General features: G+C 32.3%; 1 protein-coding gene across 1 annotated transcript in view; it reads left to right on the forward strand.

The window, feature by feature from the left end:
* Positions 1-4,161: 4,161 nt before the first annotated feature.
* LOC140443807 (glutathione S-transferase 1-like) overlaps positions 4,162-23,459 on the forward strand; it is a 35,409-nt gene continuing 16,111 nt past the window's right edge. Inside the window, exon 1 of the mRNA XM_072535264.1 lies at positions 4,162-4,448. Coding sequence (XP_072391365.1) covers positions 4,308-4,448 — 141 coding nt within the window. The 5' untranslated portion in view covers positions 4,162-4,307. The remainder of the gene's footprint in view (positions 4,449-23,459) is intronic.

The following is a 23,459-nucleotide window of genomic DNA, read 5'->3' on the forward strand; positions in this document are numbered from 1 at the left end:
ACCAGGAAAGTGTTGTAGCTCAGCAACCCGATGAAACTGAAAGCGACAGTAAAGAAGAGCCACCAAGTGATAACGAAATAGAATATAAAACGTCTAACTTGGATGAGTCTGACAATAATGTGGTTGAATATTTTGCCTATAGCAAGGATGGCATCGAAGAAGGAGTTCTGTTGGTAAAGGTATTGGAAGCAAGAAGCAATATTATCGCTATGTTGCTAAAATTCAAAAAGCCAATGAAAAGGACCTAGACGTTGTAGGATGTAAATCTATGGATGATGATAATCCTGAATTCCTTAATTCAACAGCTTCAACACATTCAAATAGCTTGTATCTTAAAAAAGTTGATGTAATAGAGATGTAGAATATCACTTTAAACTTAATATATATATATATATATATATATATATATATATATATATATATATATATATATATATATATATATATATGTTCAAAGATCTTTAAAATTGTGTTTTTTAAAATTCTAGATTGCTTACTTTTAAAGTTTACTTTTCATGACCTATTTCTTACGATTACAATTGTTAGAAAATATTAGTTTTTAATGAATAAATATGTGTCTCTTTGGTTCAGTTTTTTTAATACCATTGGTACCTTTTGTTAGTAAAACCTAATTTAGAGCGTATTAACATATTTTTGTTTTTTGTGTGAAAAAAATTAATCTGTAGAAAAGCAACTTGTGGTTTAAATCGTAATAATTAATTTCGCCCCAGTATACATTTTTTAGAATGCTTACATTCAATGATGAATATAAAACTCTTAATTGTATATCAAAAATGCAAAATAACTATTTGTTAAAACCCAAAAAATTTCAAACATTTCAATTTCAATTCTCAAGCGGTTTCAGAGTAATAAATAAATTATCAGTTTGTAAGAAAAACATGAAAATGAAAAGAAATGAAGCGTCTAAATATAAGTATCTTTGAAATAAGTGAAATGAGATGGCCAGGGTCTGGAAAAGTAACTGTAGATGATCACATTGTATACTATTCAGAAGAAGACAGCTCAAAACACAAAGATGGTGTAGCAATAATTTTGTCGAAGGAAACAGATAAAGCTGTAAAAAACGTCGTCCTATTCTCAGACGGGATACTGATAATACAAATACAATCAACAACAATCAATGTGAACATATTACAAGTATATGCACCCACACAAGACTATAAACAAGAAGAAATTGAAAAATTCTATCATGATTTAGAAAAAGTATTAGCACCTACAAAGAAACACGATCTCAATATTATCATGGGAGATTTTAATGCAAAGATTGGTGAAGGTGAACAGGAAGATATCATAAGAAAATATTGGCTGGGAATACGAAATGAAAGAGGAGATATGTTCTTGCGTAGAAAAGCAATTAGTAATAACAAACACAATTTTCGAACTTCCAAAACGTCGTCTTTACACCTGGAAATTTCCAGCAGATACACCTGAACGAGTTGTTCGTAACCAAATAGACTTCATATGTATAAATAAGAGATACAGAAATTCAGTATTAGCAGTAAAAACATATCCAAGCCCAGATGTACCAACAGATCACAATATTTTAGTAGGAAAAATAAGACTGAGATTAAAAAGAGTTGCAAGGAAGAATAAGCAAGCAGTTACTATTGATAGAGAAAAGATGTTTAATGATACTGTAAAACAAGAAATAACTAGTATATTAGAACAAAAAATAAAGTTAACATCAAGCAAAGAGGAAAGTACTAAGGAAAACTTTACGAGAATTAAAGACATCTTAAAGACTGTTCAACAAACAAAATTGAGTGCGCTAAAAGCAAGAAAAAACAAGGGTGGATGACAGAAGAAATACTGAGACTTATGGATCAAAGAAGAGAAGACAGAAATAAAGATAAAAACGAATACAAGAGGATCCACGCAATAATCAGGCAGAAGATAAGACACGCGAAAACACAATTTCATAGTAAAGAATGTAATGAAATTGAACAATATGAAAAGAAACACGATATATTCATCTGCGCAAGAAATTAAAAGAGGTCACTGGAAACAAACGGAAACAAGTATCCCAAAGTTTAGAAGACAGAAACGGACACAGAATATTAGACATCAATGATCAGTTAAAAGAATGGGAAAAATACATTTCTAAATTTGTTGAAGATGAGAAAGTAGAACACTATACACCGATTGCTATATCAGGTCCATCTATAACAGAAAGTGAGGTTACACGTTCAATACAAACTGCAAAAAATGGAAAAGCACTTGGCCCCGATGAAGTAAGTGCTGAAAAACTAGTAATCTCTTTAACAGAATTTATGACACTGGGATATTACCAACTGATTGGTTAAAGTCGACATTTGTCACAATACCTAAGAAACATCGTCCAAAGACATGCGGTGATTATAGGACAATAAGTCTGATGAGTCACGTTTTGAAGATCTTCCTGCGAGTAATACACAGCAGAATTTACACGCTGTTAGAGGACAGAATTAGCAATACTCAATTTGGGTTTAGGAGTGGCTTGGGTACAAGAGGAGCCTTGTTTAGTATACAGGTGCTAGTACAGAGATGTAGAGATATAAATCAAAATGTGTACATTTGTGCAATCGATTTTGAAAAGGCTTTTGACAAAGTCCGACATAACAAAATGCTAGAAATACTGGAAACTGCTGGATTGGACGATAAAGATCTACGAATAATTACAAATCTATACTGGCATCAAGTGACAAGAATAAAGGTTGAACAAGAACTGTCGGATGAAATAAATATAAAAAGAGGAGTGAGACAAGGCTGTATATTATCGCCCTTTCTTTTTAACTTATATTCTGAGGAAATATTTAAAGAAGCCTTAATGGAGACAACCGAAGGTATTATTGTGAATGGAGTAACTGTCAACAATATTAGATATGCCGACGATACCTTAGTGCTTGCTAATTGCGGAGAAGACCTTCAACATCTAATAAACAAAATAAAACAGACTTGTGATCAGTATGGATTAAAACTCAACGTTAAGAAAACTAAATATATGATAGTTAGCAAACAAAATTATATACAGGATGACGGTATAAAAGTCGAAGATGCCACACTGGACAGAGTAGAGAAACTCGTGTATCTCGGCAGTAATATCAATAAGAGCTGGGATCCAACCGCAGAAATTAAAAGCCGAATAGAACAAGGCCGAGCTGCCTTTGTAAAAATAAGAAACGTACATTGCAGTCACGATCTTAGCATTGACCTTAGAGTTCGAATGACATCTTGCTACATCTTTCCTGTTCTGCTGTATGGAGTGGAAGCCTGGACTCTAACTGAGGCTATCCTTAAACGCTTGACAGCCTTAGAGATGTGGGTATACAGACGACTACTGAAAATAAGCTGGGTCGACAGAGTTAGAAATGAGGAGGTCCTTAGGCGGCTGAACCAAACAACACAACTGGTCAATATAATAAAGAAACGCAAGCTGGAATACTTTGGTCACATTATGAGACACCCTGAAAAATATGATCTTTTACATCTGATCATTCAGGTAAAGATCCAAGGTAATCCCGGTCCTGGTAGAAGAAGAACATCATGGCTGAAAAATCTAAGGCAATGGTATGGAAAATCAACTACATCGTTATTTAGAGCTGCTATCAATAAAGTCACGATAGCGAATATGGTAGCCAACATGATACCCAACGATCGATAACGGTCATGGAACTAGAAGAAGAAGAAGAAAAACATATCGTATCTCGGAAAACGAAGCATTTGCGGACATACATTTATATAGCAAGCTATCATTATTTTTTCATTCAGAATCACCCATTTAAGTTTGTTGCACTTATTTACTAAAATCTTGGATATTATTCAAATAAAATAAAAAGCGACATTTTGAAGATCTGAAGGTAATTGAACTGAAACCATTTTCACATAAAAAAGTGTTGCGTTCCTTTTTAACTCCCTGTAAATATTTTTCTAAAAGTCCAATCTGATCTATAAATAGATGCAGATCTTAGTCGCATTCAGTAGATATTTTAATTTATTTTGTAATATCTAAATAAATATAAAACACTACACTGGTGTTTAAATACCGGTTTTAAAAACTTGTATTCTAATAAACAAGAACTAAAAAGATTTATTATCAGAGTCTCAAACTATTAAATAGATGAAAATTAATACATTTTAATACTTATATTCAGTAAATTCGTAATTTACATCCGCACGAGGTGTCAATGTTTAAGAAGCGATTAATTAGAAATATCTGACCTTCATTAGCGATAATGTATTTAGATAAATATCATCCTTGATATCTACAAGCATTTCTCCGTTGAGTAACGTATCGTCAACATCAAAATATGGCTCCAAAATTATACAAAATGAATCTTAGTCCGCCCGCAAGGGCTGTGTTATTGTGTGCAAAAATTGCAAATATAGATCTAGATTTAATTGAAGTGGATTTAATCGCTGGAGATCAAATGAAACAGGATTACATAAAGGTGAGTTAATTAAAAAAATGTAACATTTTTATTTGCCTTTAGATCGTTTTGTGTTTATATAGCTTAAAAAAATGTTTAGAGGAAAAATACCACTTAGTATCTAAAGTAATTAGGATGGTATATTTTAATTTGCTTAAATATACAGGTATGTTTTAATCTTGTAATTTTTATTCTTTGCAACATTAATTCTAGTTCCGGTTTCATGTACTTTAGGCTATTGATAATGTACTTTAGAAAGGAACTACAACGTTAAAAGGGTTTTATTTTTGCATATGGTCAATGGACCCCCAAGTACAAACAAACCACAGAGTGCTACCATTTAAAGGGATGCGTTTTAAGAAAGGGGTGAATTAGTCGCTCTGCATTAGGGTGCATTTGGGTGAATTATATACACTTTTCGTACATATACACCTACAGAAGAGTTGTTTAAAATAAATTTCTTATCAAAATGTCACCTTTTAAAGTCAAAAATTATTTTTTTTACAAAAATATATTCAAAAAACTAAGCAAAAAACACGAAAAAACGCGATTTTTCTTTTTTACCACATTACTTTTTTCCATGGGGATATAGACATTTCTTTACAGAAAAGAAATTTCTATCCTTTTTACTTTAAAATGACGTTTGTTAGAAATATTTTAGATTTATAGTATCCATGATAGGATTTTTTTAAAATTCACCACTCTACCACCATCATTTTTACGAGTCCCGGACAATTGCCCGAAAACAGTTTTTCGAAAGACAATTCCCCGAATGCAATTCACCGAATGGACAAATCCCCTAATGGACAAATCCCCGAATGGATAATTCACCGAATGGACAATTCCCCGAATGGACAATTCCCTGAATGGACAATTGCCCGAAAAGAGAATTGACCAAAAAATATATTTAAATAGTTATTGCTTTATATGTATTTTCTATATACTAATACGGTAACTTACGTGCTATTTAAATAGTTATTACTGCTTAGATTGTGTTCGACCTAGCTATCTCGTTAATTAATTTATTATTATAATATACATTTTTTAAAATGAAAAAGACAGTCAAGATTTGATTTCAGGTACAAAGCGTCTATTTATCTGTTTATACGTATTTCTCCTTAATAAGGCTCATCAGAACAGATATTCATAGGCGTTCTCAACGTGAAAAATAAATCTTTCCTGTCTTTAAGAAGCAACACTAAAATAGCTTCGAAACGGACGCAATAGCGACATCTGATAATAAATCCGTAAAATAGTTTCGAAACACAATTCAGATTTCTGCCTTAATCTGAGCCTTCTAAAAATTGCAAGGCAAACCAGACGTTGATAAAGATATTAATAGAGACATGGGGAATCTAAAATTTGCATTCCATGTGTTTCGAAACTATTTTACGGATTTATTATCAGATGTCGCTATTGCGTCCGTTTCAAAGCCATTTTAGTGTTGCTTCTTAAAGACAGGAAAGATTTATTTTTCACATTGAGAACGCCTATGAATAGCTGTTCTGATGAGCCTTATTAAGGCGAAATACGTATAAACAGATACATAGACGCTTTGTACGTGAAATCAAATTTTGACTGTCTTTTTCATTTCATTCGGATCTACTCTGTATGAGTACAAGAAACCAATTCGCTAATGATTTCTGCTTAGTTGAGGAGACATGTCGTGGAATGCAAATTTTAGATTATCCATTTCTCTATTAACATCTTTATCAACGTCTGCTTTGCCTTGTAATTTTTAGAAGGCTCAGATTAAGGCAGAAATCTGAATTGTGTTTCGAAACTATTTTACGGATACATTTTTTATTTCACGTTCCCTTCACACTTTACTCAGGCTTAGGACTGGCAGCATACCGCTGGCGTGTCTTGGAACAAACATCCAATTTGTCATTTTTTTTGAGATTTTTTGTTTGTTTGTTGAATTTTTTTACAGTTTATTTTAGATTTTATTAATCTTTTTATTTTTTTTTACAGTTTATTTTAATTTTTATTAATTTTTTTAAATTTATTTATGCATATGATCTTTATATGTATTTCCTATATACTAATACGATAAATTATGTGCTTAAGTATTCGTAGGGTCGTAATTGTTTACCAGACTTGCAATCCGCTTTGCACAATCTCTGTATTTTTTACGTGTAGGAGGGCCTTCCAAGCCTCCTATATACTGTTCAATTTAAAGTTCATGTAAGTTCATGTAAACGACATTGTCTACATCTTTGTGGATGCCCGATCCAGGTATATTCAAAATAATCAATTACTGACTGGTCTTCTGCTGGCAACACATCTTGCTCGCAAATCGTTTCAAATGCCTCCACTACGTCTGCAGTAGAAACGAATGCTAAGGCCGCTAATAATCGGAGCTTTAAAGTAAAATCTGAATCAGTTTTATATCTTCTTTTTAAACCGTCTGACTGGATTCTTCTAAAGAGACACTGAGTGAAATGGAAAAAACACCCACGATGTCTTGAGCCGGGATATTCTTGTCTTATAGCACTTATCACACCGCTTTTAAAATCTGTTAATATGGTTGCAGACGAAGCTCCAGACAAAAGTTCTTGTAATTTTGAAAGTAGCCGAACATAAGTTTCTTATGTCTTGTTAGGCAGTAGCGCGTATACTCAAGTAATCGCAGTATTAATAGTGGACTGTATATAGTTGATAAAAAAGCTGAGGTATAGTTTTGAAAGTTTTGTCGGCAAACGAAAGGTAAAGGTAAAAGGGTAAAGCCGGAGCGGCTTGCTGAGTACTTCGTACACGCCTTATTGTTCTTTTATTGCTGCTCACTTTTGGAAATGTGACAGCTGTAACTTGACTAAGCTAAACAGATGCAGTGGATATTATATGATGTTGCCCATCGTAGGTTTGAGTAGCGTTTTCACGTATTTCATTGAAAAATTTAAAAAAATAAAATAAACTGTAAAAAAAATTCAAAAAAATAGAAAATCTCAAAAAAATGACAAATTGGATGTTTATTCCAAGTTCTAAACACGCCAGCGGTATGCTGCCAGTCCTAAGCCTGAGTAAATCCCAAGTCAATTCTATTTTCGGTCAATTCCATTTTCGAGCAATTGTTTTTTTGTCAATTGTCTACTCGGACAATTTTCCATTCGGTCCATTCGTGTTTCAGGGAATTGTACATTCCGGGAATTGTCCATTCGGGGAATTGCTTTCGGGGATTTGAATTTCAGGAAACCGTTTTCGAGCAATTATCCTAGATCCCATTTTTACACCATTTTTGGTTAATTTTTTCTATTTTTTCTCAAACATTGTTCTATAACTTTTTTCTACCCAAGTTTAGGTAAGTTTAGTGGTACGTTTAATAACAAAAAATAATTTACCTTTAAAATTGTCTGCTGTAGAAAATCATATGATTAATTTTAGTCAAAATCTTTTATGTCTTTTTTTTTAATTCCTCATTATAACTTTTTTCTTGTATATTTAGGTGGGTATATAAAACATAAAGCTTATTATCTGTACTTTAAAATTGTATATTGTAAAATATTCTAGGACTAACGGTAACCAAGATTATCACCATAAACTAGTATGCGTCCACTGTTGGACATAGGTCTCCCTCAGCTCTTTTAATATAGGTAACCAAGATACGGATTAAAAAATTTGCAAAAAATGTCGAAAAAATACTGTAAGGTAAGTTACACTGGATTAAATCGGCCTAAAAAATGAGGTCACAAGTGAAAACATAAATCTGGATTCATATAAGTTTGAATTACTGGCAACAACTTAAAAGTATACTTGTAGTATACATATTTTCTTTTAGGCAAAGAAAAAGCTAGTGTTAACAGCAAAACAAAAACAACACAGGTTCATTTGGCAAAATCTAAACTTTCTTGGTCGGTAAAAGATTGGTCCCGAGTAATTTTTGGTGAAGAATTAAAATTCGACGTATGTGTTGATGATTACCGCAAACGAGTTATTCGCACTATATTACAAAAAAGAAAACCCTACAAAAGTTATAAACACAAAATTGACTAAAGGGGGAGTTATAACTAAATATACTGACGAAGTCGAAATATGAAAATGGCGTGACAAGAGAGAAATATATTTTATTTCTACAGAATATAGCGGTGAAATAATTAGTGTACAGAACAAGAGAAGGCAGATGATCTCAAAACCGAATGCTATTGTGCAGTATAACAAATACATGTGAGGGATTGATCGCAAAGATCAGATGTCACATTATGTCAGTGAACGGAAAACGATTAGATGGTACAAAAAACTTGGCATTAATATATTGTCGACAATGTTACTAAACAGTTTTCATTTATTCAATAAACACTCTATTAACAAAAATCTCCCCTATTACGATTTTCGTCATAAAATTATAAAGATTTTACTATCAGAAATTGAGGAGAAACCTGTCAATGTAGAAAAAAATAATCATCAGAGCTCTACTACTCACCTTCCGGAAAAATACCATTCTGATCCCAAGTGAAGACAAATATGAGGCAAATATGTAGAGTATGCAATGAAAATAATATACGTAAGAACACTCCATGTTTTGTGATTTTTGTACCGATAAGCCTGGGCTTTGCCTTGGAGAATGCTTCAGACTATATACTATCAATTAAAACATATTTCATGGTTTTTTTTTTAATTTGTTGTTGTTTAATATGCAACATAAGTTTATATGATTGATGTATGTTATTTTTATTTCTAAATTTAGATTGTAATTGTGGTTTAGTTACATGACTCCACTGTTGAGTCATCGGCCTATATGTGTGGATACATTTTCAAAGGCCTATGACTCAACTGGTGACTCAAGGTTCAAAATACTGTTTGACATATATATACTTCAAAATGTATATAATTGTGATAATTTTGATTGGTTTCTATGTCCATATTAGTAATGCACTAGTACCGGTTTTTCCGATACTCTCAACATTCTTAACGGCATTGAACGTTTTAAATTGGAATAGAGAAGCTAGGTAAACTGAAATCGTTGTTGTTGACATATTGTCATTTGTTATAAAATATTGAAACTTTTGTTTCTACAATATTCTTACAAACAAGTAAAAAGATGTTATTTTTTATTAGCAACTTTTAATTAATACTAAGTATACAGGGTGTTTCAAAAAAAAGGTAATCCCATCTCTAGGGTAGTTAAAAAATTAAAAAATAATTGGGGTTTGCTTAGTTAAAAATTTTCTTTACGATTTTACCGAAACTACTGGCAACATTGTAATGAAATTTTTTACGAATATGTTTTGGAACCCGATATATCCCATGAATTTGTTTTTATATCTGATTCTCATAGAGGGCGCTAGTTACACGGATCGTACTAAGTATTAGTCAATATAACTTTTTTAAGAGTATAATTATTAATCAAAATTTCAAGTAAACTTAAACATCATTCAATTTTACACGAAAAAGATACTCTTGGTAAAACTCGATACTGTGTACCGTTTTCGGAATATTTTATGAAAATTATGAAGTAATAATTGATGCTGGTAGTAATGATATAGTTCTAATAGGTATACCTCTATTTTCTCCAAGTGTGCCATGGAAATCTGACATTTATTGATTGTTATGACGATAAATCAACAATAATTAGAGTTTTGAAACCTTGTTATTTGTAAAATCAAATCAAAATGTACTCAAATGTTGAAGACACTGACATGTTATTAACCTTAGGCGAATGTTTGGGATGTTCTAGTGCAGCTGTGACACGTTATGCAGAAAAGTTTCCTAGAAGAAACTTACCAAGTAAAAAAACATTTAGAGCCGTTGAACGACGTTGTCGAGAAACTGGGAATGTGAGACCAAATAAAATAAATTCTGGTAGACCAAGAACAACAAGAACAATTAATAAAGAAAATAATATTTTAAATTTACTTGATCAAGATCCAACAGTTAGCCTAAGGAATATAGCAAGACAAACAAATACTTCTTCTTCAAGTACTTGGTGGATACTGAAAGAACAGCAATTACATCCTTATCATTACAGACAAGTCCAAGAGCTCTTGCCAGATGATCTACCGGTTAGAGTGGATTTTTGTAAAACATTGCAACAAAGGACAGCCCACAATCCAAATTTTTTAAAATGCATTCTTTTTACGGACGAGGCCACCTTTACGCGACAAGCTATGTTTAACTCCCATAATGCACACTACTGGTGTGATGAGAATCCACGAGTCAAAAGGGTAACACATTACCAACACTCATTTAAAGTTAATGTTTGGGCAGCAACTTTAGGTAACAAATTAATAGGTTATCATATTCTACCTGGAAATTTAAATGGTGATATGTATCTTGATTTTTTAAACAATTCCTTATTCGAGATATTAGAAGATTTAACGCTAAACAAGCGAAGATCTTTATTTTTTATGCACGATGGAGCTCCACCACACTTTGATAGAAGGTGTCGTAATTGGTTGAGTAATCATTTTCCGAATCGATGGATTGGTAGAGGTGCAGAAGCTCCGATTCATTGGCCTCCTCGGTCATCCGATTTTAACCCTTTGGTTGGACTACGCAGTTTGGTCGTATATTAAGGAATAAGTCTATGCTACAGAGGTAAATTCACGCCAAGAATTGGAAGAAAGAATTCAACGTCAATTTAATGACATCATAGCTGATCCCCTACCGTTTAAAAGGTTAATGGAATCTTTAGAAAAAAGAATAGACTTGTGTATTCGCGAAAACGGAGGGCATTTTGAACACTTATTGTAATTGAATTTTATTTTATGTTCTTAGTCATTAATTTAATTTTCTTCTTGTGAGTTTTGTTTAATTACTAACTATTTTATACCAGCATCAATTATTACTTTATAATTTTCAAATCAAAATATTCCGAAAACGGTACACAGTATCGAGTTTTACTAAGAGTACCTTTTTCGTGTAAAATTGAATGATGTTTAAGTTAACTTAAAATTTTGAATAATAATTATACTCTTAAAAAAGTTATATTGACTATTACTTAGTACGATCCGTGTAACTAGCGCCCTGTATGAGAATCAGATATAAAAACAAATTCATGGGATGTATCAGCTTCCAAAACATATTCGTATTAAATTTCATTACAATGTTGCCAGTAGTTTCGGCAAAATCGTAAAAAATGCGTAAAATTTTTTTTCTTCAACGCCCTGTATCTTGAAAACGGATGGCGTTACAAAAATTTTTTACTAAGCAAACCCCAATTATTTTTTAGTTTTTTAGCTACCCTAGAGACGGGCTTACCTTTTTTTGAAACACCCTGTATATCTGTAAATATTCGCCTGTTAACTGTCTCCTAAATTTATAAATAAACTTTAAAAACAAATTATAAATTTTTGTTGACATAATGCGTATTGCATAATTATCTATTATACTACTATTATACAATAATTGTACAGTTTTATGTTTAACTATCTAATTTTAAAAAAATTTCTTTTGTCCTAATGTTGTGAGAAAGTCCTTTGTACCATAGTTTCATATAATTAAACTGCTTGGCCTTGCTCCAATATCAGAATTTATTCACAAGAATCAGTTGACAAATAAATAAATAATTTAAATAACTTCAAAAATTAAATATGTGTTAAGTACAAGATACAAGTGAAGTAAAAAATAGGAACTTATATGTTGCACTGTCATTTGTCATAAATTTTGTTAGCATAAGACACTTTTTCAAAAATTGCCGGTTTTTGTTTTTTTTTAACACTTGTACCGTTGTGCCTGCAAATAAATTTATAAAACTTGGTACTTCGCAATGTTTTATTAGTGAAAATAGCAAACTTATTTATAGCTTAGATAATAAACATAATAACATGAACATTAATTAATTAATCATCATATTCTTAGTCCAATAAGTCTAGAACATCGTTGTCTATATCACCTTTAATTTCTAACGGCTGAGTTGATAGTATATTTACATCTACGTCAGGAGACGGCGGTAATATCTAACTTTGTTGGATTAGCTGTTGGAAATCAATATAAAATTGGTGATGGCAAGGCGGTATATAATATAATATTGTCCTTAAATTCTCATACTTTTTATATGAATTTTTAATGCGTCGTTGTAGAGTTGTTTATGGAGGTTTTCCAATGTGAAGGTTGGTCTTTTCCTGGTTAGCTTAGAGCAACTTTCGGTGTAAATTGGAGTCCAGCTTTCATTTCTGGACATCCTAAAAGAAAACTTTAAAAAGTCATTCTTTGTATAAATAAACCAGACATTTTTACGCCATCTAAATATCCGGTTTTCTTGTTTTTCTTTAGATCTTTTATGATGTCATGAAGATATTGGAATGAGATAAAGTCGTTATTACTCATGCATGTGACAATGAAATTTTTGAATGTCAACCCAATCATCAGGTGCAAATACATGAGGGTATTTCTTCTTCCTTTTTTTTAATTTGGCCAAAAGATCTATCGCATTCCATATATGAATCCCCACTTTCATAAAAATGTTTCTATTCTTTCCAGATTAATACATTGAACCAGATAAATGAATAGCTTAGCTATGTATTTATTATTATTTTGTCCTCCACAGGAATCAGAATAGGCAATTAGATGTTTAACATCAGGGGGCAGCTGCTTAACATACTAAAAATTGAATAAAAAAGTTAACATTAAATTTTCAGACAAATTCAGAGTTTAAAATTTACCTTCACCAGACAAGAACCAACTTCTTGAGAGCCTCGTCTAGCAGTTGTTTCATTTCAAGAATACATGTAAGATTTACCAGAAATTACTTCATGTATGCAAAAATTATATGTCCACAGCTGTCTGAGGTAATATACCTTATTAGTAGTGAGCAGGGGCATGGCTAGCGTTTTTTCTAAATCGAAGCATATTAAACAAATTGAGGGAGAGAGAGTGTCCTGAGCAATAATCGATGTCTTATTTCTTGTCAGCTACGACACTATCTACAACTCTATGATGTACCTCCAGTTCTGTTTTACTTTGTGAGATAACTTCGATACTGAAGCCATTTTTTATTAAATTGTTCAACCGATCACATGTATCTGAATGAGATTTATGAAATTTCAAATTAAACTCAGTACAAAAAATATGCCTATAGTATGTTTCCTTTACTGGTACTTTGTTCAATTCTGAGCACCATTCAAGATAGAGCGTGTACATCTTTTTGATATTTAGATCAGTTGCTAGATATCTAGAGGAAGAATTTTGTAATCGAGAATAATGGCTCTTATATCTCGGAAACATTTTGATGTCTCTCTTTACTTATTTTGTTCCATGGAGGATATTTGCCAAGTTGATCGGCTTCCTTCCTTGGATAGTTTTTTAAACACCGTATTAAATCTGCGATAAGTTATTCCTAACAGTTTCAAAAAGAACGTCTTGCAGACTCTAAAACCCATCAGGAGAATATGGGTGGCAAATTCTTTGTGATAGCGTGCCTCAGCTTTTACTCTCTTGGGAGGGACCTTCTTAATGCAGGAACCAATGTAATTTGTTTGTAAGAGATATGTCTGAAGTTCATAAAACTTTGTAAAAATATTTATTGTATCATTTTCGGATATTTTCATGCGGTCATGCAAAGTGCCATTTCCCTTTTTTTGATAAGCTACCATTTGGAGCTAAAACGGTACAAGTGTGCTTGTACCGATTTGCCGGTAAATGTTTCAACATTTTTAATTTTATGCAATCTTCAATACACAATAGATGGCACTACAGGTATTAAATTCATTTGGATCATTATGCCAATATGTAATTTGGTAATTTAACTACCCAAATCTGTACATAATTGATTTTATGGCAAATATGCACTTGTACTCTTTTGCTTCTAACCCCTTCAAATGTACAATTTCAATGCTTATTTATAATAGACAAAGTGAATTACAAACTAATTAAGTTATGCATAAAGAGAATAAAAATTTAAATTTAAATAAAAAAAACAAAACATTTCTTTACAATAACATTAAATTAAATTTAGGCAAAAACTACACGTTTTTAACAAAAAATATTAAAAATAGTTTTTGATTCCTCAAGCATTTAACTATTTCACTATCATTGACCGAATATGGTTATTAGATTTCTTATAAGATCGCTTACTTACCAATTTCTTAAATTTTATAAACTTATTTTCCATTCTAATCAGATCTGTGATAGGCAGTCTCTGTGCAGGCAAATTCTAGTTGATACTGTGGCTTCGTCTACTAAAGTTATGCTTTATGATGTTTATTTCAAATATACTGTTTTTATTTTTGAAGTCAAGTAGTAAGTAAATATATCTATGGTACAGTTATGTCATTAAATTCTTTAAATTTTCCTCTGCAAGAATCTCTTAATTTCCAACAAAGTAATATCCAAACTATTTTTTTTTTAATAATATAAACTGGTTTAGCTTTGGTACTTTCTCCCCAGAAAATTATCCAAAGTCTTATAAGTTAGTGGAAGTTTGCAAAATAGACAACTCTTTTTGCGGTAACATCTGTATATTAAATTACTCCAAATCCTAAACTGTTGTTAGCTTAGCGCATAATTTACCAACCTGTATTTCGAAGTCTAAATTCTGGTCGATGTTTCAATTTCAAATTTAGCAATTTGGTGTTATCTACTAAAAATACTTCCTTTTCCTTTATCTGAATATTCTTTGGTATTGTACTATTATTCATTTTAATTTTGAAAATCATGTAATTTGTTGTGTCCTGATTTACTTTCAGTCTGTTTATATTGAACCACATCTGAGCCTCCTTCAAAGTATTGTTTGTAATATACAGAAGGTTTGTTTAAAGACAATCTAAAAATCAAAGTATTCGTGTCATCGGCAACAAGATTAATGTTGTACCTATTATTTATATTCTTAATAGCTAGATCTTCTTCTTCTTCTAATGGCGCTTGAACTCTTTGTGAGTCTTGGCATGCTTAACAACGTTCTTCCATTCTGCCCTGTCGGATACTTTCCTTCGCCACTGGAGCCTTCCTCATGTCCTGTTTTCTTGTGGTTTTGATTTCTAGATTACTTTTACATATTGCTTATCTGGCATACTTTTTAAGTGGTCAAGATAGTTTAGTCTTTGTGACTTTACAAATCTTACGATATCTGCACTCTGCATTAATTCGTCCAGCTCATAGTTCATTTTTATTCTCCATTAACCATCGCTACAACGGGTTGGGCCAAATATATTTTTTAATATTTTGCACTTACATATTTTCAATTGATTTTCATCAGTGGTTGAAAGGGTTCAAGTTTCACATTCATATGTGATCGCTGGTCCAATTACTGATTTGTAGATTCTAGGTTTAGATTCATGAATCAGGGATGTACTTTTCATTAAACCTTTGTACTGTTAAAAGCACTTTTAACCGCCAAAAATCCGTGCTTGTATTTTTTGACTGACGTTGTTGCTGTCATTTGTTATTGAGCCTAAATAGCGAAAGGTGACCACATATTTGTAGGTATGGTAACCTACTTTTAGATTTTCATGCCGATTCGATTTTGTGCACTCCATACATCTTGCCTTCCTTTTATTTATATTTATACCAAATGCAACGGCTCACTGGTTTAAATATATAGCTTTTTCACTCAATACCCTTCTAGTGCGGTTTATTATGGCAACACCATCCACATATGTGCATATTTGAGTGGATTTTACCCACTCTGCATAGCCTCTGTACAGCCGTTCATATCTAATTTTCTAACACTAGCTTACAAAGTTAGATTAAAAAGTATTGTTGATAAGGCATCACTTGTCTAACTCTGTTTTCAATAGCAAATGCCTGTCATATCTCCATCTATTCTCACCATGGTCTTGGAACCCTTCAAAGTCATTTGTATAAGTTAAACTAACTTTTTCGGTATTCCTAACATAGTTGTTTTAATATTTTTTGTCTATCTACTCCATCAAAAGACTGTTTGAAATAAATACCTATACAAGTTTTAAATTCGTATGTTATATTCAATACATTTATGTATACCTCTTAAAATGTGTATTTGGTCTATAGTTGACCTCTCTGGTCTAAAACAACATCGGTATTCACCAATTATTTCTTTCGAAAATGATTAAAGACACACGTATATAATTCCTACTTTTCTATCCTCTGTGATGATCTCTAGTATCCATCTGCGGCAGATTAGTTTATGGATACGCTTCCATAGCACGTGTCCACCATTCTTTATCAGTTCTCCAGTTATTACATATGTGCCAGGCACTTTATTATTTTTTAGATATTATACGACGTATAGTTTCTTTTAAAGTTGATTTCTCAACTAGTTGTTCTGCTGTGTAATGAATTTTTTCTTCTTCTTGGTTTTGTTCTTTTTTTGGGTTTAAGAGCTCTTGAAAATGCTTCTTCCACCTTTTCATTAGTTCCTTTTTCTCGCTGATAATTGCCCCTTTTTGTTGTTGGGCACTGTTGTTTTTGTCAGATGTCCTTAACGTATCGCTTGATTTTCTTGTAAAATTTTCTAGTTTCTCTTCTGTTGTTATAGTCTGTAATTTTTTGTATTTTTCCATTTAACACTTCTTTTTTTTCCGCTTCTTAGATACCTTGTATCCTTGCATCGTCTTCTTAGTTCTTTATATACCCTTCTATTTAATCAAGAATTGCTTTATAGACATTTCTGCCTAGCTCTATGTTTGCTATTTAATATTTGTTGGCAATATTGGTCAAACCATTCCTCATTTCTTTTAATTGAGGTTTGGTCTAATGTTTCCCTTGCTGTATTGGTAATTGTCGTGTGAATGATATTCCATTCATCTTCGATGTTATTTTCTTCTCTTCTTTTATGTAATATTAGCTTTATTTTCTGCTAGTACTGATTTTTCTTCTTATAATTTTTAAACATATATGTGTTATGTTTTCGTTGTTATGCGCCTTTCTCTTTTCTTATTATTGATAACCTTTATGTTATCTTAGATGTAACCAAGAAATGATTTGAATCGCAATTTGCGCCTCTATAAGATCTAACATCTATTACGGAGGTCGCCCATCACTTAGATATAAATCTATCATCAGTTTGATTAAATTAGCTACAATCAAGGTATCAACATAGCTAGATCAAAATAACAAATGGCTTATAATACTGCCCTATGGGATGTCTATAGTCAAAGAGACCTCCTCGAAGGAGGAGACCTCCTTAACAGGACCTTACGTCCTGTTAAGTAAAATTTTGTTCAATAATAAGCCATTTCCCTAATACCACATCTTTCCCATTTCTCCAGTAAAATTGAGTTGTACAAACTGTCAAAAGTCTTTGACAAATATAAAAAAATTCTCAGAGAAAGATGTTAATTTTCATAACCGGCAACAATACTGTCCATAAAATTGTAAGCAGCAGTCTCCAATAATTTTTCCTTTAATTAGCCATACTGTGCACGACTTAATAAATTTTGAGGTTTAACTAATGTTAATTTCAGTGTATCGGGAACTACACTTGTTGAGAATGTGTTATTATTCAAATGATATATTGTATTGCTAGTTCAAAAGTACAAAACTTTATTAAGTTATTTAATATTTTATCATATTCTGATTTGCAGGATTACCAGGTATTTTAAAACTTCTGGTCGTTTGATTAATACCTCTAATTTCTCTGACTATGATAAAACTAATTGCAGATAACGAAAGTAAAGGCCTAGACTTAATAACAGCGCTATTCAATAAGATATATGACACAGGTAAAATACCAACAGACTGGCTAAAATCAACATTCATAGCATTACCAAAAAAAAACGAATTCCTCACAATGCGATGATTATCGAATATTAAGTTTGATGTCTCATGGCCTTAAAACTTTTCTCAGAATTATCCATACACGAATTTACAAGAAGTGCGAATTCCAGATGAGTGACACTCAATTCGGATTTCGAAACGGATTGGGAACACGAGAGGCTCTTTTTGCTTTAAATGTGTTAACGCAACGATGCAGAGACATGAATGTAGATGTATATGCATGTTTTATTAACTATCGAAAAGCATTTGACTGCGTTAACCATCAAAAGAGGATCGAAATTATGAGAACAACGGGAGTTGACGAACAAGACTTGCGAATTATCTCAGAACTATACTGGCACCAAACGGCAACAATTGAAATAGAGCACACAACATCCGAAGATATAAAAATCCGACGAGGAGTGAGACAGGGTTGCGTCTTATCACCGCTACTATTTAATTTATATTCGGAATCTATATTCACAGAAGCATTAGACGAGGTCCAAGGCGAAATTAAGATTAACGGAATCAGCATAGACATCAGATATGCTGATGATACCGTCTTAATAGCAAGCAACGCACAAGAACTACAAAATATAATAAATGCGGTAGTTCACCACAGTGAAATGTTCGGTTTACATCTAAACGTTTCCAAAACTAAAACTTTAGTATTTTCAAAGACACCAATAAACGTACATGTGTATGCCAAGGGTCAAATCATAGAAAAAGTAAATTCCATAAAATATTTGGGAGCAAATATCAATAGTCAGTGTAATCCAAAAAAAGAAATTCTATCAAGAATCGAACAAGCAAGGAAAGCATTCATGAGCATGAAAACATTTTTTACAAGATCAGACCTTATTTTGCAGCTTAGAATCCGAATGATCAGATGTTACGTTTTTTCTGTCTTACTGTATGGCTGTGAAAGTTGGACAATGGGCTCTGAAATAGAAAAGAAAAAAGCATAGATGCTTTTAAGATGTATATATACAGACGAATGCTGAGAATTCCATGGGTACAAAGAGTTACTAATGTTGAGGTACTTCGTTGCATGTGTAAACAAATAGAATTACTAAGAACAATCAAAGAGAGGAAAATGCAATACTTGGGTCATGTGTTGAGAGGCGAAAGATACGAATTACTTCAAGTTATACTGGAAGGAAAAGTACAGGGCAAAAGATCAGTAGGAAGACGCCAGAACTCGTGGCTGAAAGACCTGAGGAGATAGTTCGACCGCTCATCCGCAGAAATATTTCGCGCAGCAGTTTCTAAAACTACAATTGCCATTTGGATCGCCAACCTTCGAAAGGAGACGGCGCCATAAACATTTTGAATTTTAAATATTTTATTTATTATTTAGTTTTTACCTATTAATTATTTTCACTGTTTTAAAATCGATATTGTACACTGCAACTTCCGTGACTCTACTAACAAATTGTTATAGTTTCGTTTTATTTGCTGATACAGTTCCACATATTTACTATCTATCCTGCTAAGCACTAATAAAAAGTCAAGGAGCTGTTTACCTTGTTCCTGTTCGCTTTCATAATGTGTTACCTTTCTTCTGTTAGAGATTACCTTATTTTAAGCATCAATTGAAAATAGAAACAAGTATTTGCATAAAAATTTACCATAATTAACATCTTCAGGTGTATCAAATATTTGTCTAAAGTGTTTCTTCGTATTTTGTTGATTAATAACCATTGTTTTCATATTACTCACATTGTGGTTGTCAGACATCTGAAAGGTTATCTTTTGTGCTGAGTGCTCAGAGATATATGTGTGACTGATACTTCAGCTTTAAAAAACTCACTGTTTTTAGTGATTTCAATATATGATTCAGAGGTTCCTAATATGCGTGTATAATCTAAAATTAAAGAAAATATATTAAAGGTCTTTAGCTTTGAAAGAAAATTTATTTTGTTGTCGTTTTCAACACTCAAATTTATGTTAAAATCGTCTGCAGTAAACACAAGACTATTCTCGGTAAAATATATAAAAGATCCTGACGGATGAGACACACACAAAAATTTATACTTTCTTATTACTCAAAATTATATTTAAAACTCATTGAACTCAATTGAAAAAAGAGGATTAAAATAATAGCCAATATTAATTTTTAAATGTTTATACACACATTATATTAGAAGGAGGCAATGTTTTGACTCCTCTCTTAGTCTTTTAGACATAATCAATAGTAATACAATTACACTAGTGATTCAATTTTCGCGATAAGTCTGTCGATTTACTTCTAAACGAAACTGAGTTGCTTGAAAACACCACGAGTCCGTAGGACGAATGGTGTTTTCTTTAAGAAACTCAGTTGAGTTTAGAAATAAAAGACAGACTTATAAGCTTAATTAAATCACGAGTGGTATTTTATTAGACTATTTCATGAACAAAGTGATAGGTCAAAAATTCAGTAGAATGAGAGGAAGGAATTTAATAATAATACATTTGATCTAGGTAACCCAAATCTACCCATTTTTTGAATAATTCACAATTAGTCATAATCATGAAATATTTATTATAACATCATAAATTGTCTCCATATATAAGATTTAGATTTTCTTGTGTTACTCGGTATATTTTCTTCAATGTTTTGGTTTATAACTTCGTTTGAAGTACCACCGAAACGACTCATTTTGACGTATACAGCTACAATCATTTTTTTGGCAAACGTCAAACTTTGCTTTGCGATCGGTATCCATGGTTACGTCGTTGAAAACACGAAGCTGATAGACCAATCAGAATTGAAAGATAGTTGGTGTTTTCGCGATAACACAAGCTGTCTTTGGTTTGTGATTGGTCAGATTATGTGAAAATTTTAAGATGAGTGAAATAGTCGTCAAAATTTAAGATGCATTTACAATATTTACACGCATTAATGAAACTCCCTGTATAATTTACTTCATAATATATAAAAAATAAAGAAAAATACAATTTATCATTATAATCAAAATAATAAAATAAATAAAAAATCTGCCCCCATAGTACTAAATGTTCATTATTATATTCTTGGGTACTTTGCTTTAATGGATCTCATTATAGATAAATAAAAGTTTGAAGTATAACAAATTTTCATTAAAATTACAATTTTGGATCGAAATGCGATGTGACGTTATATATACGGATTAAATAAAATATTTATAATTTTAAATTGTTGATAGTTACCAAGAATAAACATGATACAATACCTATATTATTAAATTTTGTATGTACGTAGTAGGCTAATAAAAGTTAACATTAAGAGTGTCCTTGTAAATAAACTACACTTATTAAATCAGTAAACAAGTATTTGAAGTCGAAATCGAAAATTTAACACCGCCGACTATAATCCGGTGATAATAAAAAGGTATGTATCCGAACTTTTAATTTTTATTATTAGTCCAGGATATGGACTAATAATGAAATTTTCTGTTCAGAATTCTTTTTATACCCATTAGTCTGAGATCGCACTGCAGGATCACTACGTTTATAAAGTAATAAAATTGTCAAAGTCACATTTGTACATACATTTAAAATTAGGGGAATACATTGGTACAATAATAGGTTGCCAGTCAAAAAGTGGCAGCAAATATTTTTAATTCAATTAATACTGATTCGTTTTTGACAAAACTCTTATTTTGTTCATTTATTTTTTAAATAAAATACACTGTTCATGTATTCATTCATAAACACTGTTCATATGTTCAAATTTACGATATTTTTTTATTTTTTAATATGATGATATTAAAAAATAAAAGTTGAAGTTGAGAGACTTAATTAGAGATTAAAAGAAGGACACAATTGTCATGGGCTGCTTTTGGTAAGTTGAGCTTCATTTTAAAAGACAGAAAAAATCCCAATATACTTAAAACGAAAAACCTATGACACTTGTATATTACCAGTTGCAACTTATGGATTGGAAACTATGGCAATAACAAGAAAAATGGAAGAACAATTAAGAGTAACTCAACGGGCCATGAAGAGGGCTATGTTAAATATAAGCCTAAGAGACAAAATTATTAACACCGAAATATGCCGAAGAACTAAAGTAACCGACATCATGGAAAAAATAGCGACATTGAGATGGCAATGCGTAGCACATGTAGCAAGACAAGACACCAACAGATGGTCTCATAAAGTGACATTCTGGAGACCTCAAAAAATAAAAAGAAGCGTGGGAAGACCCAAAAAGAGATGGATAGACCATATAAAAGCTGTAGCTGGAAAGCAGTGAATGAGAATTGCAAAAGATAGAAAAGCGTGAAAGCAATTGGCGGAGGCGTATGTCCAACAATGGATAAATGAAGGCTGCAGAAGAAGAAGTTGAGAGACAGTTGAAGATCTAGATTTCAAAAACTCGAGTAGATTGTCATCGCGTGCCTCAGTCTGTGGACCAATGAACACGTCGATGCACATCGCCTCGCCTTGAATGCCTTCCTATTAATTAATCGACCTGAGAACTCCTAAAATATTATGTATATATATTAGTGAATTTCAGGCCAAAAGTGGTGCAATAGATGGAGAGTGACTATTAACGCCTCCAAAACTCAATTAATATTATTTAAATTTCCCCACTGCCGTGATGCTCAGGGTCGGATAACCCTGCTAGGGGAAGATCTTAATTTCAGAAACTCGGTGTCGTATTTGGGAGTTCATTTTAGCAGGACTCTCAACTGGAAGACCAACATACAAAACACCCTAGACAGGGTAAAAAAAAGGACAAAACTCCTGGCCGCGCTGTCCGGTAAAATGGGCAATACAATGGGTCAAATAAAACACTATTGCACGCCTACAAAACCTATATAAAAATAATAATCGAATACAAGTCCTTTCTGTGGCTATAATGAACACCATTATGGCCACAGAAAGAAAAATACTTACATTCAGCAGGAGGAAGAGCAGAGACTACCCGTCAGTACTCATCCACCAAGTAGCCAACATAACATCAATTTAGGACAGACTCCTGACCCTCAACAGGATATCTCCAGCCAGCATGTCCTTCGCACTATAGCTGGCTCAAACAACCGCGCCAAACAAACACTTAAAACTCCCTACCATCGCCGAGGGCAAATACTTATCAGGATTCCCAAAAGAAAAGTTTTATTCCCACCCATAAAACTTCTTCATAACACTACAAACCATCTTCCTGATGAGTATTCTGATATATTAGTATTAATCCCCATGAAATATCGCAGGTAACAACTGCAAGCCAAAAACGCTAATTAAGAGCCGTTCGTAGTATGGCTGGTAACACCTTAAAGTACCTCCCCTTCTCTCCTTCGTTTGTTTGGCTTAGCAACAATTCCGCTTTCTGAACCCCAACTTTTTAGCACTCCACCACTAAAATCACCACACGCATATCACCCTGACTTTAACCACAACCCCCTGGCTCCACAAAAAAAATGGACCACGCCTTCCTGGGCAAAAGCCTAA

Source organism: Diabrotica undecimpunctata, chromosome 6 (assembly GCF_040954645.1).
Source record: "Diabrotica undecimpunctata isolate CICGRU chromosome 6, icDiaUnde3, whole genome shotgun sequence".
NCBI lineage: Eukaryota > Metazoa > Arthropoda > Insecta > Coleoptera > Chrysomelidae > Diabrotica > Diabrotica undecimpunctata.